This window comes from Colobus angolensis, unplaced genomic scaffold (assembly GCF_000951035.1).
Source record: "Colobus angolensis palliatus isolate OR3802 unplaced genomic scaffold, Cang.pa_1.0 Scaffold134, whole genome shotgun sequence".
In the NCBI taxonomy this organism is placed as follows: domain Eukaryota; kingdom Metazoa; phylum Chordata; class Mammalia; order Primates; family Cercopithecidae; genus Colobus; species Colobus angolensis.
The window spans coordinates 2,734,416-2,753,281 of record NW_012114422.1 but is presented as its reverse complement, the minus strand read 5'-3'; the positions used below and the strand labels follow the sequence as shown (position 1 = coordinate 2,753,281).

At 37.1% G+C, this 18,866-nt stretch overlaps 1 protein-coding gene across 1 annotated transcript in view; it reads right to left on the bottom strand.

Annotated features, from left to right (window-relative positions):
• Positions 1-18,866, bottom strand: part of ZFYVE16 (zinc finger, FYVE domain containing 16) — a 64,823-nt gene that overhangs the window by 32,864 nt on the left and 13,093 nt on the right. The window contains exons 2-6 of the mRNA XM_011934333.1: positions 12,603-12,711; positions 7,673-9,918; positions 6,064-6,160; positions 2,820-2,981; positions 341-483 (exon numbers count right to left, since the gene is read on the bottom strand). Coding sequence (XP_011789723.1) covers positions 341-483; positions 2,820-2,981; positions 6,064-6,160; positions 7,673-9,918; positions 12,603-12,672 — 2,718 coding nt within the window. The 5' untranslated portion in view covers positions 12,673-12,711. The remainder of the gene's footprint in view (positions 1-340; positions 484-2,819; positions 2,982-6,063; positions 6,161-7,672; positions 9,919-12,602; positions 12,712-18,866) is intronic.

The following is an 18,866-nucleotide window of genomic DNA, read 5'->3' as shown; positions in this document are numbered from 1 at the left end:
AAAAAAATCTTTTTTTTTTTTTTAAACAGTAAAGTCTAAACCAGGCATGGTGGCTCACATCTGTAATCCCAGCTACTTGGGAGGCTGAGGTGGAAGCATCACCTGAGCCCAGGAGTGAGTGGTAATTATGCCACTGCACTCCAGCCTGGACAACACAGCAAGACTATCTCTCTTTTTTTTTAAAGGCGATAAAATCTAAAATGTATTCACTATATCAATACATCTCTTATTTTAGGAAGCTCAAAGTGTTTAAAAAAAAAAGTACTCTAATAATCACACCAGAAATTATCTACGAAATAAAATTTTATTGAGTCAATAAGTTATTCTTTGAATTCCTTACCACAGGCATATCAGGTGAAAGAGGACTAAAGTCTTCAGAACATCTTTTACTTCCAGATGATAATTTTGTTGTATCTGCAACTTCACCATTGGGCAATATACCATCTGCAAACCATACTCTCTTCTGTTCTTTGGAGCACAGTCCTAGAACCCCAATTGAAAAAGTAAAACATTTTAATCTGGTAATATGACAATGATTTAATGCCAAATAGATCAGGAAATGTTTTCAAAAGCTTTTTGCTATCCACTGGCAATCCCTGAATTCTCAGGGCTACAAAGGTCTAGAGAAATAGCCTTTTGTGATCCCTCTACCCTGAGTGGAGTCTGTTTCTATCTAATTCATACAAAGGGAGCATATTAGACCAGGAATGGCCTTGGCAATCATATACTATGAAAAGGAATGGACAGGAGATCTATATAATTTGAGAGCATATTAGACCAGAGGTGGCTCTGGGAATCACTCTGAAGAGGAGTAGACAGGAAAGATTACACCTTAAAGACAATGGGGAAGGAAGATTTAAAGCCTAAATTATTGAGACTAAGTTTTTGTGATACGGAGTGGAGACTGAATAAAATTTAGGGACTAAGCAAGGTACAGTGATGAAAAGTGGAGTAGACTGAAGCATATATATATATATATATATTGCTTATCTATATATTCCTGATATATATATATATATGAAGAAAAAAGAAATTTAAAAACCTCAAAAAAGGTAACAAGATCACTTGAAATGTCTTAATATCACAGGACATTTCTTACTTTTATTTAACAAGAGAAGTATAACATTTTTTATTCTTATAATGCAGATACTGAATTTTGTTAATACTTATTATTTCCTTCCAAATTTGAAGGAAATAACTAGACATCAGCATAAACATTTTTCTCTTTTCTTCCAAAGCATCCACAGAGGAAGGTTATGAAAATCTCTGCCAGATGATTTTAGAACAATATTTTTTTAAAAAAAGGTTCAATGTCTACTTTCCAGAATATAATAAAGATAACTCTGAAAAAATTGGAATTATATATATATATTTTTTGCAATGTAGGTAGACATATTAAATAACATATCTTTCTTGTATTTGCAACATTTTTATAATTTAATCATTTGGGTTATCAATATAAGAATATGTACATACTTTCAAACACAAATTATTCATCTTTAGGCTATAATATACAACCATATAATGCTGAGTCTCCTTATTCCATTATAATAAATGGAAAATAGGCCGGGCGTGGTGGCTCAAGCCTGTAATTCCAGCACTTTGGGAGGCCGAGATGGGCGGATCACAAGGTCAGGAGATCGAGACCATCCTGGCTAACACAGTGAAACCCCGTCTCTACTAAAAAAAATACAAAAAACTAGCTGGGAGCGGTGGTGGGTGCCTGTAGTCCCAGCTACTCGGGAGGCTGAGGCAGGAGAACTGTGTAAACCTGGGAGGTGGAGCTTGCAGTGAGCTGAGATCCGGCCACTGCACTCCAGCCTGGGCGACAGAATGAGACTCTGCCTCAAAAAAAAAAAAAAAAAAAGGAAAATAGTTACTTTTATTTTAATAAAATAAAATAAAAGTAATAAAGAGTAATAAAAGAGAAGTCCACAAAAATAGGATCCAAATTTGCCATTATCTGACATTTATGTTTTTCCAGCATGTAAGAGATTAATAATTCATATGTAAAGACATACATGTGCCTTACTCAAGATGCTAATTGATGACGGGTTGTAAAAAGGAGCAATAACTCAATGATTTAAAAATAGATTTAAAAAACATTATTACTGTGGTAAAATACACAACTACAAATAGGATTTTAAGGAAAAGGAGATAGAACAATTATTTATCTATCGCCTCTCAAACCCAAGCTCACCCTCTAAACTGGGCTCGTGGATGCCAGGTTGGAAGTCTGGAAAGTACAATTCCCAGACTCTTGTTACTGGCTTTGGTCAGCTTTTTCCAATAGCAGGCGCTGGTGGGAGACCATAAGGTGGGAAGAAATGAGAAAGAATTCTTTGTTTCTGGATCCTGCCAGGATCTTTGCAGCAGAAACACCGCTATATACAGCTGCTAGACTCATGATTTTCAGTATTCCTAACATCAGATCTGGAGCTCTACTTCAGTCATCTGAGCACCAACTTTATGAGGCCTCTTGATGGTGCTGTGACCATGGTTTCTGACTCCCACATCTGAGATCCAAACACCTCCTGGTGCTCCTACACTGAGCTCTAGCCTCTCCCCTTTTGTAGCCCCAAACTCCAGTTGTGGTGGTTGCTGACTGCAGTTACTAATTGCTGAGGCACTTGAGCACAGCCTTTTTGCCCTTCTAGTCTTCCAGGCTGCATGTGTAACCAATTCCCTGTATTAAATCCCTCTTGATATCTAATCTGGTTTCTGTTTCCTGACTACATTAGAGAATTTCTGGCTACATTAGAGAATTTCTATTTTGATAATTTATCTTTAGTCTTAGACACAGCATTTTCTTCTATTACCTTCAACATTTGGTTGTTTAAGTGCTGAGATTGGCAAAGTTGTTGGTGAAGGTATACTGGACGTCTGGTTCTCCTGAGGAGGCTGGACAATAGTACATTCCTCGGAATGATTAGATTTAAGATTAGAACCAGTTGGACTCATCATCCTTTCAAATGCCTGAGCTATAAAGGGGAAAACAATAGTGTTAAAATCTCAGATGTTTTTGTAATTTACTTCAAAGTAAATTTCAATAAATATTCTATTTTTTAAGTTGTAAGGAGAAATAAAGAAATGGCTAATCAAGAAAAAGAAGTAGCACTTGGCAAAGATACTGTCTGAGTTGGCAGCATGCCACTTTGATAAGCTACCAGTAAGTTATTTCAATATTGTATCTAAGGTGTATATTTGATATCTACAGAGAATAACCCTTATTTAACATGACTGTCTCTGTTTTCATCCTTGTACCCCTAGAGTCTATTTCCAACATAGTTTAGAGAGATCCTTTTAGACATAAATCATATCTCATTATTCCCCTGTTTAAAATCTTTTAATGGCTAACTAAAGTGAAAATTTAAGTTGTTACAATGGCTCACAAGACCCAACATAATTCATCCTTACCTCCTCCACTTTCCCAGTTACCTGTTTGACCTCATCTCTCACTACAATCCCACTCATTCGCTATGGTCCAGCCACCCAGACCTCCTTGTTCTTCAAGTAAGTACTCCTACAGCTTAGAATCTTTGCTCCTGTTAGTCCCTTGGCCTAGAATGTTCTTCTCATACTCACACGGCTTTATTATCTCACCTCCTTCAAGACTCTGCTCACATGTCATATTACCATAAAGCCTTACTCTGACCACATTACAAAAAATACTACCTAAGGCCAGGCACAGTGGCTCATGCTTGTAATCCCAATACTTTGGGAGGCCAAAGCGGGTAGATTACGTAAGCTCAGGATTGCTCTGAGACCAGCCTGGGCAACATGGTGAAACCCCATCTCTATCATAAATACAAAAAATTAGCTGGGCGTGGTAGTGTGTGCCTGTGGTCCCAACTACTAGGGAGGCTGAGGTGGGAGGACTGCTTGAACCTGGGAGATGGAGGCTGCAATGAGCTAAGATTGCACAATTATACTCCAACCTGAGTGACAGAGTGAGACTCCATCTCAAAAAAAAAAAAAAAAAATTCCTTTTGCCACTAATCTGTTAACTATCTATCACTCTTATAGTTTTTAAATTTTTTAATTTAAGGTATTATCACCATCTGATATCTTTTTGTTTACTATCCATCTCTACATACATTCATAAATTTCATGAGAATATAGCTTCTATTTTGCTCTCAGCTTGAGCTTCAGAATGCAGACTAGTGCCTGAATACTGCTGAGTGATTCTTCATCCAAAAAACAAGGTACATTGATAGCTCTCCCTTCAGCATTTCTCCAAACTGATCTGCTATAAATGTTGCCACTGCTAAAACAATCTTCCTCAAGTGCCACTGAATGATGGCACTCATAAAATGGCTTCCATTAACCAAGTGAAGTCCAAACATCTTACTCTCGATTTCAAAGTAATTTCTAACTTGCCTCAAATCTACTTACTTTACATTCACATGTGCTCTTCCTTGAAACTCACATAATCTCAGGACAGCTTTCTCATTACCTACTATCTCTATTCAAATTATCTTTTTCTTCCAATCTTTCATGTAATGTGTCTCACAACCCATGAACCATCTTTCTCTTCTCATTTGATACCATTATTTTAAATGATCACTTCTATTATTTTCAACCCTAAAGCTGATGTTAACTTTTATTTATGCTTTCCTGTGGCATATAAATTAATAATAAATAGCACCGTAAATGAAACTATATGCTGTATCAAAACAGAATAAATTTAAACAGATAACTAAATAAAGTAATTCCAAAGTATTTTATTTGATAAACCAAAGCTTGATTTCAGTATTCTACTGAATTTCTTTAATGATCATATCTTCTCCCCTCCTGGATCCTTAAAGTCAAAATATGTCTGAATGCTCACCCAAAAATCTGACCTGTCAACATAAATAACGTTTCAAATCTTCATGGATGTTTAATTTCTTTTTAAGTGGGGGAGATAATTATGTGGGAGCTTGCTCTAAAATTTCTGAATTCTAGCAGATTGCCTTGGCTAACAGCACCAGCAGTCATCTTCTAGGCTACTGAAACAGCATAAGAAAAAAAAAACAACTATAAGCACTTAAACTGACCTCTTCATAAACAATGGCGGTGACATGGAAACATAAAAAGATTTACACTTTGTTATCTTCCAGAGCAGAGGTCAACAGCAGGGAGAAAAGCAGCCTACCTCAGGCTAACAGACTGACATCAGAGCTTTTTGGAAAATTGCTGAAAAAAGCTATCTTCATTCAAAAGAGAAAAACAGATTATTATCAGGTATTCATTCCCCTGGCTAACAGGAAGCAGTGCCTGAGGTAGTGCACAGGTCTGGTCAAAAAAGGCCCAAGTAATATTTGCCGGGAATTAAACTGTCAACATATCTTTGAAAATGCCAAGTGGTACTCAAAAGAATAAACATGGACTTGGGGAAAAAAACACAACACACACACACACACTCACACACACACACACCCCCCACACACACAACCTGTGAGAACTCAAAGACCACCAGGACTACTGCTAATAATTGTAGCTAATTAGAGAGCCAAAGAAATAATGGGAAGTATACATATGCAAAATTCTAAAGTTGAGAAAGCAAAAAAAGATGAGACAAAAATGTGCCAATAGTGTGGCAGTCCTATGAATTTATAAAATCATAAATATTACCACCTTATCTTGTACTATCATTTTAGGTTGTTATTTTCTATAGGGTTTGAACTATTATCTTGCCCTATGCTATTAATAAATAATATTGAGTACTACTTATTGGTAGGTATCTACAAGTGTTTATTTAGATTAAGATGATGAACATGACAATGATGATGACAAAAACAAATAGGCAGATGAAATGCAGCATTTAGGGACTTGGTACCTGTTAAAAGTTAATGAACTGCCACTCCAGAAACTGAATGCTTCCTTTCCAGATTGGTAGTATTAATTGTGAGAGTGGAACAAAAAGAAGAGAAACCAAGCCTTGGGATGTCCCACCTAAGCCAGATAATTCAACACTAGGTCCTTGCCTTAAGAAAATAAAGAAGTTTATCTTTGTCACAATCCAATTAATTTTAACATATATTCAATTACTGGAAGAAAATACATCAAGTTAATACTCACCTTTACTAATAGTTTCATAGCAGACTACACATACTCTTGCTTCCTTTTCTAGATATTGCAGTTTACTCTTCCTATTACAACAGACACCACAAAATACCTATAAAGAATAAAATATCAAATTTATTTTTGTTTCAAGAATACTTATACCATCTAGAACTAGAAATACCATTTGACCCAGCCATCCCATTACTGGGTATACACCCAAAGGATTATAAATCATGCTGCTATAAAGACACATGCACACGTATGTTTATTGTGGCTCTATTCACAATAGCAAAGACTTGGAACCAACCCAAATGCCCATCAATGATAGACTGGATTAAGAAAATGTGGCACATATACACCATGGAATACTATGCAGCTGTAAAAAAGGATGAGTTCATGTCCTTTGTAGGGACACAGATGAAGCTGGAAACCATCATTCTCAGGAATCACAAGGACAGAAAACCAAACACCACATGTTCTTACTCATAGGTGGGAACTGAACAATGAGAACACTTGGACACAAGAAGGGGAACATCACACACCGGGGCCTGTCCGGGGGTGGGGGGAGAGATAGCATTAGGAGATATACCTAATGTAAATGACGAGTTAACGGGTGCAGCAGCACAGCAACATGGCACATGTATACATACATAACAAACCAGCACGTTGTGCACATGTACCCTAGAACTTAAAGTATAATAATAAAATAATAATAATAATAATAATACTTACACCTACTGGAGGCAGTGTGGAGAAGTCCTAAACCTAATTAACCAAAACTCTTTTTCCTTATTACATAAATCATTTCCTAATCACCATAATCACAGGTGGCATTCTTAAATGATTCTTTTTTTTTTTTTGTAACTTAAATGAAGTTTCTACAATTTGATACCATATTTTTGATAAGGAGAATTCCTCTAAATCAATTCTGTTCATTGGAAAGGGAACAAAAACTATCTTTAATGAATAAATTTACAATATTAAAAGTTCTCTGTAATTCTTCATTTAAAACTTTTTAAAGTAAAATTATTATTTTGTTAAAAAAATAGGACTGATCTGAAACCAACATATTACTGAAAAATCTGAATAAAAATGTAATAGGATTTCTATAGGCAAGCCTTAGAATTTATAGACAGTCTTTTTATCTTGACTATTACCAGTCAGAACTCAAGGTCAGCCTCAGAATTCTGAACCCTGTGGAAACCAGTTTGCTCCAGAGTGTTTCCCTGGGCACTGATCACAACACTAGCTGTAGATTGGTCTTGAAATTAAATGTTTGAGGACAAAGCGGAATCTGACCAAATCTGGAATATTTAACGTGTCAATATTACAGAGATAAGAACAAATATTCTTAAATGTCACAAAAATTAGTAATTAAATAATTGTTTCTCATTTCCCAGCATGTAATTAATGCCCCGACAATGTAACATTTATTCAACCATCAACCAATCCGCCAATCCGCAAAATAACACTGCTTTATTTATTTCCCTGACTGGTAGATGAAAAACACTGATTTTAAACTAACTCAATCTTGTAATTATCTGTTAATCAGCCTTTTCTATCATATTATATTTGTTTAAAATGTCTCAAAAGAACAAAAGATTTAAAGATTTTTATAACTTACTTTCCCACATGCTCGGCAATGGTGTCGTCGTTTTGTAAAAGTAAATTTGACTTTGCAGTTCATACAGTTTGGAGCTTCTGAATCAGGAATCCAAGTAGGCTGCTTCTGGCCCAAAACTAAGCCTTCTTTGCAAGTGTTTTCAGGTAGAGAATCTTCATTTGCAGTTACAGAACTAGATCCACCTTCAGAATTACTTTCTATATCAATGTAATTAGAGTTGAAGCTAACCTGAGGATCAGCTGTAGAATCCACAGCGCAAGTGACTGGAACAATGGTATCTGCTATGCTGGGTTCACTTTCTACTGTATTTGGAACATCTGGCTTAGTTAGGTCTTTTGAACTCCTTGTTCTTGATGGAAGGCCAAACAATTGCTTAGGTCTGGCCCCTCCAACAGATTGACTATTAATATCAGAGACTGATAATTCATTTGTAATCTCAGACTTACTGGTAAGTAACCCTTGTTCAACTGGAATTGTGCTTTTTTCTCCTAAAGAAAGGCCATTTTCTATTGTATTTTGTTTATCAACTGTTTCACAAATTATATTAATACCATGACTTTCCCCAATAGCTCCTGCTTCTGCATTGAAATATGCATTATTGATGTTTCCGTCATCTAAGTCTTTCATATCTATCTGATTCATTTGCAATTTAGAGTCATTTACATTCTCTTCAAAAGACTTTATGTTAGTAGTCTGAAGATACTGTTCTGTCAGAAAGGCATCAAGTTCAGCATCACTAATTAGTGTGCCACTTTTTGTGCCTTCATCAATATTAAAGTAATCTAAGTCTTGTCCATCCATATCATTGCTTGAAAAAGTATTAATAAAACCTTCACAACAATCGGAAGACTCTAGGACATTAGTGCCAGAAAGCCCCTGTTGAGATTCTACAACTGTAGAATTGATGTCACCACCATCCAAAGATGCAACTCTGATTACCGTCTGGTCAGGATCTATCTTTCTGTCTTCAATTAATGGCTGAAGGACTATGTTTTTACATTTTTCCTGTTTCAAAAGATCAGTCTCCTTGAATGGTTCCCCACCTAGAACAACACTGTTCTGTATTTCTTCGTGTATAGTTGCGGCATCTTGTATATTATCTTTATGTTCATGCTGAGGTAAAAAATCACCCCGTGCTTTACTTTCAATTAATGATCCACACATAGACCCAGGTACGGGAAGACAGGACAATGAGGACTGTAAATCTTCACCTGAAACATGTAAAGCTGAAGAGGAATCTTGGATTACATCATTATCCTTAAGGTCTAAATTTCTTGAGTCTTCTTGTGCAGATTGTTTTATAAATGTAACAGTCTTATCTTCCTGAAAGGAAAAGTCAGGTAATTTGAAATTTTCATCTCTTGAATTTAAATCATTTAAGCATAAATCTTCAATTTTTGGAAGGCTGAAGGTCAAAGCACTTGTCTTGCCCTCTTCTTTTAAACATTCTGCAGCGGTTATGACTGCCACATCTATTTCCTCTTTTACTAAGCCATCATCTTTTAGTAATTCACATGGCTGGCTCTTGTGTTGTAGCTTGTCTTTGGCATCAAACATTTTGGAACTTTGCTGAGTCAAAGCAGATGACATGTTAAAATCAACAATTGGTTCTAAGTGATTAAAGATCTTTTTATCTTTTAAATTTTCTGTTCCACTGTAATTACAGGAATCTGAAAATGTATCTACTTTTATACCCAATTCTTTTATTCCTCCGATTTCTCTATTTTGTAATTCAGAACTGATATCATTCTGTGGTTCTCTGACAGTATCACTATCATGGTCTGTTGAAGAAACACAAGGAGTATCTGACACTGAAGATAAATCCAATCCAATCAAGGAATCTGCATTAGACTTAAAATCATCTGGCAATAATTTTTTAATATCTTCTTCACTATTAGTTGCATGAACTAAGTTACCCATGTCACTTATCAGATCACAGATAGGTTTATTACATCGTCCCATATATAGAGGCTGGATTTCATCTGAAGTACCACCATCCACAGAAGAAAGAAGATCAAGTCCTGTTACATTTTTTTCATTTTGTATAGAAGTAAGCCCCTTGAGTGATTTTTCATTGAGGGAACTCTCATTCGTTTCATAGCTTGTTTCTGATGAGGTACAACTATTAACGCATTGTTGGTCTCTTGGGAGCAATGAAGTTGGCTGTGAGGAAGTCAACTCTGAAGAAACTGAGCAGTGGTTAGAATCATATGCATTTTGCACATCTTGAAGATAATCTTGTTCATCTGAAATAGAGAAACAGTGTTATTCGGGAGACTCAAATCAAATAAAAATTATTAAACATATTATGTTTCCCAAGACTTCTAAACTAAATAAGCTTTTTTTAAAGAACACAGATTATCCTTTTGCAAAGCAGAAATAACCTCCAAAACTACTTTTTTATTTCCTTTACAGCATTTATTTTTATCTGAAATTATCTTGTTTATGATTGTTGGCTGTTTCAACCACAAAGTAAGTGTCACAAGTGCAGGGACCTTGTCTCTTTTTTTCTGACTTATACCCCCATTGCTTAGAATAGTTCCTGAAACTTAAGTGTTCAAGAAATGACTGACGGAATAAATGAACGTTGTTAGATCTTGATCTCATGCATAGTTTCTCTAATAATTTGATCTTGATCTTTCCTTTGTTTGGGAGGACTCCTCAAGTTGGTTTTCTACTTGTTCATTTTTCTATCACCTGGATCCTACCCTTGCTCCCCTGTGGTGCTCTAACTGAGGTTGCCAATTGTAGTAGCATCACACACTATGGCCATAGTGATGGGCATGTGATTGTTTCAAGCTGGGCCACTTAGAGGCATTCTCCTGATACTCCGAATTTGAAGAAAGGAGGAAGGACAGTTCTCAGGGGGCAGTGTGAATCTGGAGCTGTTGGTGGCCATAGCCACATCTAGATAAAATAAGCCAATAGTTCTGCATGGCCAGGGAAGCCTCAGGAAACTTACAATCGTGGCAGAAGGCAAAGGAGAAGCACCCTCTTCACAAGGTAGCAGGAGAGAGAACCCAAAGCTATGTTTATTTGATTTTAAAGTACTTTCTAGTTTTTACTTTTGAATGCAGATATCATAAGTGATAAAAATTCCACTCAAAATAACTTAGTTGTGGCCAGGCATGGTGGCTTACAACTGTAATCCCAGCACTTTGGGAAGCCATGGTGGGAGGATAACTTGAGACCAGGAGTTCAAGACCAGCCTACAACACAGTGAGACCCCATCTGTAAAAAAAAATACATATTTTTAAATTAGCCAGGCATGGTGGTGCACATTTGTGGTCCCAGCTACTCAGAAGGCTGAGGTGAGGGGACTGCCTGAGCGCAGGAATTCAAGGCTGCAGTGAGCTTATGACTGTACCACTGCACTCCAGCCAGGGTGAAAGAGCAAGACCCTGTCTCTCAGAAAAAAAAAGAAACTTAGTTGCACTATAAAAACCAGACTAAGGAAGAGCTGAAAAACAATCTAACCTCTGTGTTCTGTCTTCCAGTTTCCTAGTCTTCATTTTATAGAAAATACCAGCCAGGCGTGGTGGCTCATGCCTATAAGCCCAGCACTTTGGGAGACTGAGGCAGGCAGATCACCTGAGGCCAAGAGTTTAAGACTAGCCTGGCCAACATGGTGAAATCCCATCTCTACCAAAAATACAAAAATTAGGCTGGGAGCAGTAGCTCATGTCTGTAATCCCAGCACTTTGGGAGGCCAAGGCGAGTGGATAACAAGGAGTTCAAGACCAGCCTGGCCAATATGGTGAAACCCTGTTTCTACTTAAAATACGAGAATTAGCTGGGCACGGTGGCGGGCGCCTGTAATCCCAGCTCCTTGGGAGGCTGAGGCAGAAGAAGTGCTTGAACCTGGAAGGCAGAGGTTGCAGTGAGATGAGATGGCACCACTGCACTCCAGCCTGGGCAACAACAGTGAAACTCCATCTCAAAAAAGAAATAATAATAAAATAAAATACCATCTCTTGTTGTAATGAAATACCAATTTATGCAGAACTCTTAGGTTGCTTTTAGCTTGTTCATATGTTGGTTTTAAAGGTCTTTCTGGCGCCAAGCACATGGCTCATGCCTATAATCCCAACATTTTGGGAGGCGGAGGCAGGAGGATTGCTTGAATCCCGGAATTCAAGACGAGCCTGTGCAACATAGGAAAGTCCTGTCTTTACAAATAATTGAAAAATCAGCCAGCATGGTGGCATGCACCTGTGTTACCACTTGGAGGCTGAGGTGGGAGGAATGCTTGAGTCCAGGAGGTTGAGGCTGCAGTGAGGCTGATTGTGCCACTGTACTTTAGCCTGGGTGATGGAGTGAGACTTTGTCTCAAAAAGAGAAGAGAAGAGAAGAGAAGAGAAGAAGATTTTCTTTCTTTTTTTTTTTTTTTTGAGACGGAATCTCGCTCTGTCGCCCAGGCTGGAGTGCAGTGGCCGGATCTCAGCTCACTGCAAGCTCTGCCTCCCAGGTTCACGCCATTCTCCTGCCTCAGTCTCCCAAGTAGCTGGGATTACAGGCACCCGCCACCTCGCCTGGCTAATTTTTCTTTGTATTTTTAGTAGAGACGGGCTTTCACCGTGTTAGCCAGGATGGTCTTGATCTCCTGACCTCGTGATCCGCCCATCTCGGCCTCCCAAAGTGCTGGGATTACAGGCTTGAGCCACCGCGCCCAGCCAAGAGAAGAGGACTTTCTTATAGATAATTTGTATCTAGAAAAAAATCTTCTGGGTTCCTTACTTCTGTTTCTGGCTATGGGTCCCATTCAGTCTAAGAATCAACTAACATCTTATTTATGAAATAAATGAACTTTTTGCAGAAGATAACAATGTGACCAAAATTGAAAGAAAATTTTGCTAATATTACTATATACCTGAGATAATTACAGATATTTTAAAATCCCATTAGTGGCAAAAATGGAAAATCAACAAACCTGGGTTCTGTTCAAAATCATCAAGAAGTTTGTCCAAGTCACTGACAGCTGCTTTAAAATAACTGTCCATCCTACCTGTAGACTTATTCAGAATTTAATTCTTGTATGCCTAAAAAATAAAAAGTATAGTAATATTTCATTTAATTCTGTAACATAAATATTATCCCATGTATTCCATGCCAGGAAAAACAGTCAAGAAATTGACACAGAAATAAAATTTAAGAGTGCTGCTTTAAGGAATATACAATTTAGTTGGGGAAATTGCCCCTGTATATGTAAAAATGACATGAAAACCAACTCTAACAACATAATATTTGCATATAAAAACTACTGTAAATTTTTAAACACTTACCTAAATAACTCATAGGTTAAAGAAGAAGTCAAAATGGAAAGCTAAAACTACTTATAAATACAACATATGAAACTACAAACACATAAAAACATACACATAAAAAGTCTGGGATTCAGTAAAAGTGGTACTTCAAGAGATACTTAGAGACTTGAACTTTTTTTTTTTTTTTTGAGATGGAGTCTCGCTCTGTCACCCAGGCTGGAATGCAGTAATGCTACCTCCGCTCACTGCAACCTCCATCCTCCAGGTTCAAGCGATTCTCCTGCCTCAGCCTCCAGAGTAGCTGGGACTATAGGTGTGTGCCACCAGGCTCAGTTAACTTTGGGGTTTTTTTTTAGAAGAGTAGGGTTTCACCATTTTGGCCAGGCTGTCTTGATGACCTCAAGTCATCCGCCCATCTCAGCCTCCCAAAGTGCTGGGATTACAGGCATGAGACACTGCTCCTGACAAAAGAAGACTGAAAACTAATAAACTAAGAGCAAAAATTAAAAAAAAGAAAACAAGCATACAATAGAGTTGCACAAGAAAACTAAAAGTTAGTTTGATGAAAAGATGAAAAAAGTAGGCAAACCTCTGGTCTGGAACAGAAACTACACCAAATAAGCCTGAGAAACCTCACAGGAATCTGTCAATAAGTAATGAGATAATATCAAAAGGACAAAAGTCAAATTGAAGGGCACCGGCTTAAACGGGACAAGTGAGCATCAAATGAATGAAGACTGCAAAGGACTAAACATAAATCAAATAGATTTAAAAAAAAAAAGATAAAATAATACTAAAGACAAAAACAAAACATACCACTCACTGGAGGGGTAGCAGGGCACTAACCAATTACTCTAAAAATTGATCAATTAAGGGAAAAAAATCAAGAATTTATCCTACCCAAGGACATCAACAGACACTTTTCAAAAGAAGACATTTATGTGGCCAACGAACATAAAAAGGCTCAACATCACTGATCATTAGAGAAATGCAAATTAAAACCACAATGAGACACCATCTCAGGCCAGTCAGAATGGCAATCATTAGAAAGTCAAGAAACAACAGATGCTGGTGAGGCTGTGGAGAAACAGGAACACTTCAATACAAAGACAGTGTAGCGATTCCTCAAAGACCTAGAATTAGGCAGATCATTTGTCACAGCAAATTCCAATTACTGGTATATACCCAAAAGAATATAAATCATTCTATTATAAAGATTCATGCATGTGTATGTTCACAATAGCAAAGACATGGAATCAACCCAAATGCCCATCAATGATAGACTGGATAAAGAAAATGTGGTACATATAACACCATGGAATACTATGCAGCCATAAAAATAAACAATATCACGTCCTTTGTAGGTACACAGATGAGGCTAGAAGCCATTATTCTCAGCAAACTAATGCAAGAACAGAAAACCAAACACCTCATGTTGTCACTTAAAATAAGTGGGAGCTGAACAATGAGAACACGTGGACACAAGGAGGAGAACCAGACACACTGGGGCCTGTTGGGGTGGGGGGTGGTGAAGGGAGAGCGTCAGGATAAATAGCTAATGCATGTGGGGCTTAATATCTAGGTGATGGGCTGACAGGTGCAAAAAACCACCACAGCACATGTTTACCTATGTAACAAATCTGCACGTCCTGCACATGTATCCCAGAACTTTAAATTTAATTTAATTTAAATATATATATGTATATCAATCTGGGGAACACTGTCCTTAATAATATTGAAATTTCCAATTCACGAGCATGGTATATGATGTGATTAAGCCTTCTCTGTTATATTTCAACAAAGCTTTGTCACTAAAAAAATGAATTCATCCTGCCCTTTATTTACAAAATATACTTTATAACAAAATAATTACTGATGAAAAGTTCTTTAGATAAGAATTCCAGTGAATAAATGCAAAAGGATATAAAAAATTTTTAATTCATCTCTTCATAATCCCTAATGCAATAAATAGACTAGGCAATGGCTATAAATGGATGTTTAAAGGCTAGAGGAAAAGGTTTATGGGGAGTTTTACAACGGTGGGATCAAGTCAACACGTCCAAACCCAACAATCAATTTCACCATCAATAAATGTGGAAGAACAGTATCACCTAAAAAATATTACTGCTTAAAAAAATTGAATTAGAATGTAATCAAACTAACTGCTTGTTTACAGGAAATTCAAGCATAAGGAACAAGTTAAATGACATAAAAAGAAAGCAATCAGCTAAGCTAATCTGGAAGGTGAAACACTGTACAGCAACATTCCTCAAACTGCCTATGGTAAGTATTTTTCTTACACTTCTAATCCATTGCAAATTGTTACTTTTTAAAAAATACAATAAAACTAAACAAATTTGTAATAATAAATATACACAAAAGAATATACATTATTAAACACATCTGTTTGGCTACCTGGCATGGGGACTAGGAATAGGAAATTGGGGTAAAAGACAACAAACGAATGACAGGGCTTTACAAGAACTAATTATGAGTGTGTGCCATCAACTAAGGACATCTGAGGTCCAGAAAAAATAAATAAATAAACAAAAAAGAGATACTTTAAAAATGGGCTTGAAAATTAGGTAGAGCTTAAGAGAGAACTGAATGACATCGAAGACCTATCTGAAGAAATTACCTAAAATAATGCCCAGAGGGACGAGGAAGAGAAAAATATAAAAACTAGGTTAAAAGGTATCGATGACAAAATGAGAATGGAGTACTATAAGGAGAAAAGACAGCATGGGACAACTATATTTGAAAAGATAATGCTGGGAGTTTTTCCAGAATTGATGAAAAAGCTAACTCAACAGATACAGGTAACAAATTATACCAAACAATACAAAAAGAAATCCACATTTAGACACACTACTGTAAAACTACTAAACCCCAAAGACAGAATAACCAGAGAGAAAAGGTCATTTCAAATGAACAATAATTGTGCTGGCAACAAACTTAAAACTAACAGGTACACTTCAGAAGAATTTTCAGTAACACTGGTGTGGCATCTTAATTCAATAAAGCATGTTACCTTTTTTTGCTTCAATTTTTAAACTGTGGTTATACCATACACACAGAAGAGTGCACAAAATAAACAGACACCAAACAAACAAAAGGAATTCGGAGGCCAGATGTGGTGGCTCATGCCTGTAATCCCAACACTTTGGGAGGCCAAGGCAGGTGAACTGCTTGAGGTTAGGAGTTCAAGACCAGCCTGGCCAACATGGTGAAACCCCATATCTACTAAAAGTACAAAAATTAGCTGGGCATAGTGGCGCACGCCTGTAATCCCAGCTACTTTGGTAACTGAGGCAGGAGAATCACTTGAACCTGGGAGACAGAGGTTGCAGTGAACCAAGATGACACCACTGCACTCCAGATTGGGCAACAGAGCAAGATCCTGTCTCAAAAAAAAAAAAAGGAATTTGGAGGAAGACACAATGCAAGAGGCATAATAAAACTTCAAAGAAGCTAATATTCTCAGAGACAAAAAAGCAATGCAACTATGAAACAGGAACACGAAGCCATAAATAAGAACTATATAGAGAACCAAAAAAGATCATGGAACTTGATTGCAGAAATCTTAAAATTCAAGCAAGGCTTGTGAGCTGCAGTGAAAGCACTGCTTAAGGGACAGTGACAGCACTAAAAATGCACATATTGAAAAAGAATTTGGGAGGCCAAGGTGGGTGGATCACCTGAGGTCAGGAGTTTGAGACCGGCGTGGTTAACATGGTGAAACCCCATTTCTACTAAAAAATACAAAAATTAGCTGGACATGGTGACAGGCATCTGTAATCTCAGCTACTCAGCAGGCTGAGGCAGGAGAATCACTTGAATCTGGGAGGTGGAGGTTGTAGTGAGCCAAGATCCGGCCATTGCACTGCAGCCTGGGCAACAAGAGTGACACTTCATTTCAAAAGAAAAAGTAAAAGAAAAAAAATCTAAAGTCAATAAGCTTCCACCTTGGGAAACTAGAAAAACAAAAACAATTTTGGCCTAAAACAAGTAGGAAAATAAAAATTAGAGCAGAAATAAATGAAATTTAAAACAGGAAAACAATAGACAAATAGAGAAAACCAGTAAAACAAAAAACTCATTCCTTTAAAAGATGAATAAAATCGATAAACCCAGTTAATTAAGAGAGAAACAAATGATCAATTTCAGAAATAAAGGAGGAGTCATCACTACTGATGCCAAAAAGGATAATAAAGGAATATTATTAACATCTCTGCCCACAAATTTGGTAATTTAGATGAAATGAACCAATTCCTCAAATGATACAAACCACCAAAAATCATACAAGGAGAAACAGATAACCTAAAATCCCTACATCTATTTTAAAAGTTAAATCAATAATTAATAATTTTCCATAAAAATAAATCACCAGATCCAGATGGAGATCAACTGGTGAATCTAGATGGATCCAGATGGATCAACTGGTGAATTCTGCCAAACATTTAAGGAAAAAATAATAGTAATTCTCTATAATCTCTTCCAGAAAAAAGAAGTAGAGGGAACACTTCTAACTTATACTATAAGACCAGCATTACCCTAATATCAAAACCAGATAAAGACACTGCAAAAAAGGAAAACTACAGACCAATATTGCCCATGAACACAGATATAAAAATGCTCGAGAAAATGGTGCCAAAGTGAATCCAACAATGTATAAAAAAATTATATATCATGACCAATATAATTTATCCAGGTATGCAAGGCTGGTGCAACATTTGAAAATTAATCTATGTAATCTACCATATTAACAAACTAAAGAAGACATATATAATCACATAAATTGATGCAAATAAAAACAATATCCAGGCTGGATGCGGCAGCTCACTCCTGTAATCCCAGCACTGTGGGAGGCTGAGACGGGCAGATCACAAGGTCAGGAGTTCTAGACCAGCCTGGCCAACATGGTGAAACCCTATCTCTACTAAAAATACAAAAATTAGCCTGGCGTGGTGGTGTGCACCTGTAATCCCAGCTACTTGGAAGGCTGAGGCAGGAGAATCACTTGAACCCAGAAGGCGGAGGTTGCAGTGACCCGAGATCACGCCACTACACTCCAGCCAGGGAGACCGAGCGAGATTATCTCAAAAAAACACAAAACAAAACAAACAAACAAAAATATCCATTCATGAGAAAAACTCTTAGCAAACTATGAGTAGAGGGAAACTTCTTCAATTTGATAAAGAATAGCTATAAAATACCTACAATTAATAGCATACTTAGTAAGAAACTGCCTTCCCTCAAAGATTGGGTTCCAGGAAAGGATATCTTCTCTCATCACTCCTATTCAATATAATACGGAAAGCCCTAGCTAGTGCAATAAGATGAGAAAAGAAAACAAGAGGTATACTGTTTGGAAAAGAATAAATAAAATGGTCTCTATTTGCAATTTGTAGTTACATAATTCTCTATGTAGAAAATACCCAAAAATTGACCCCAAAAATGTCCTGAGTATAGTAAGGTTGCAGGATATAAGGTCAGTACACAAAAGTCACTTGCATTTGAATGAACAACTGGAAGTTGGACTTTAAAATACCATTATAAGAGCACCTTTAAAAAGTGAAATACTGCACACTTGTAATCCTAGCACTTTGGGAGGCCAAGGCGGGCAGATCCCTTGAGCCCAGGAGTTTAAGACCAGCCTTGGCAACATAGTGAAACCTCATCTCTGCAAACACAAAAAAATTAGCCAGGCATGGTGGTGCACACCTGTAGTTCCAGCTACTTGGGAGGCAGAAGTGGGATGATCACTTCAGCCCAGGAGGTCGAGGCTGCAGTGAGCAGAGATCTCACAAGTGCACTCCAGCCTGGGCAACAGAGTGGAAAAACAACAACAACAACAACAACGAAATGCTTAGGTTATAAATCTAAAAAATATATACAGGATCTGTATGTGCAAAAGTATAAAACACTGA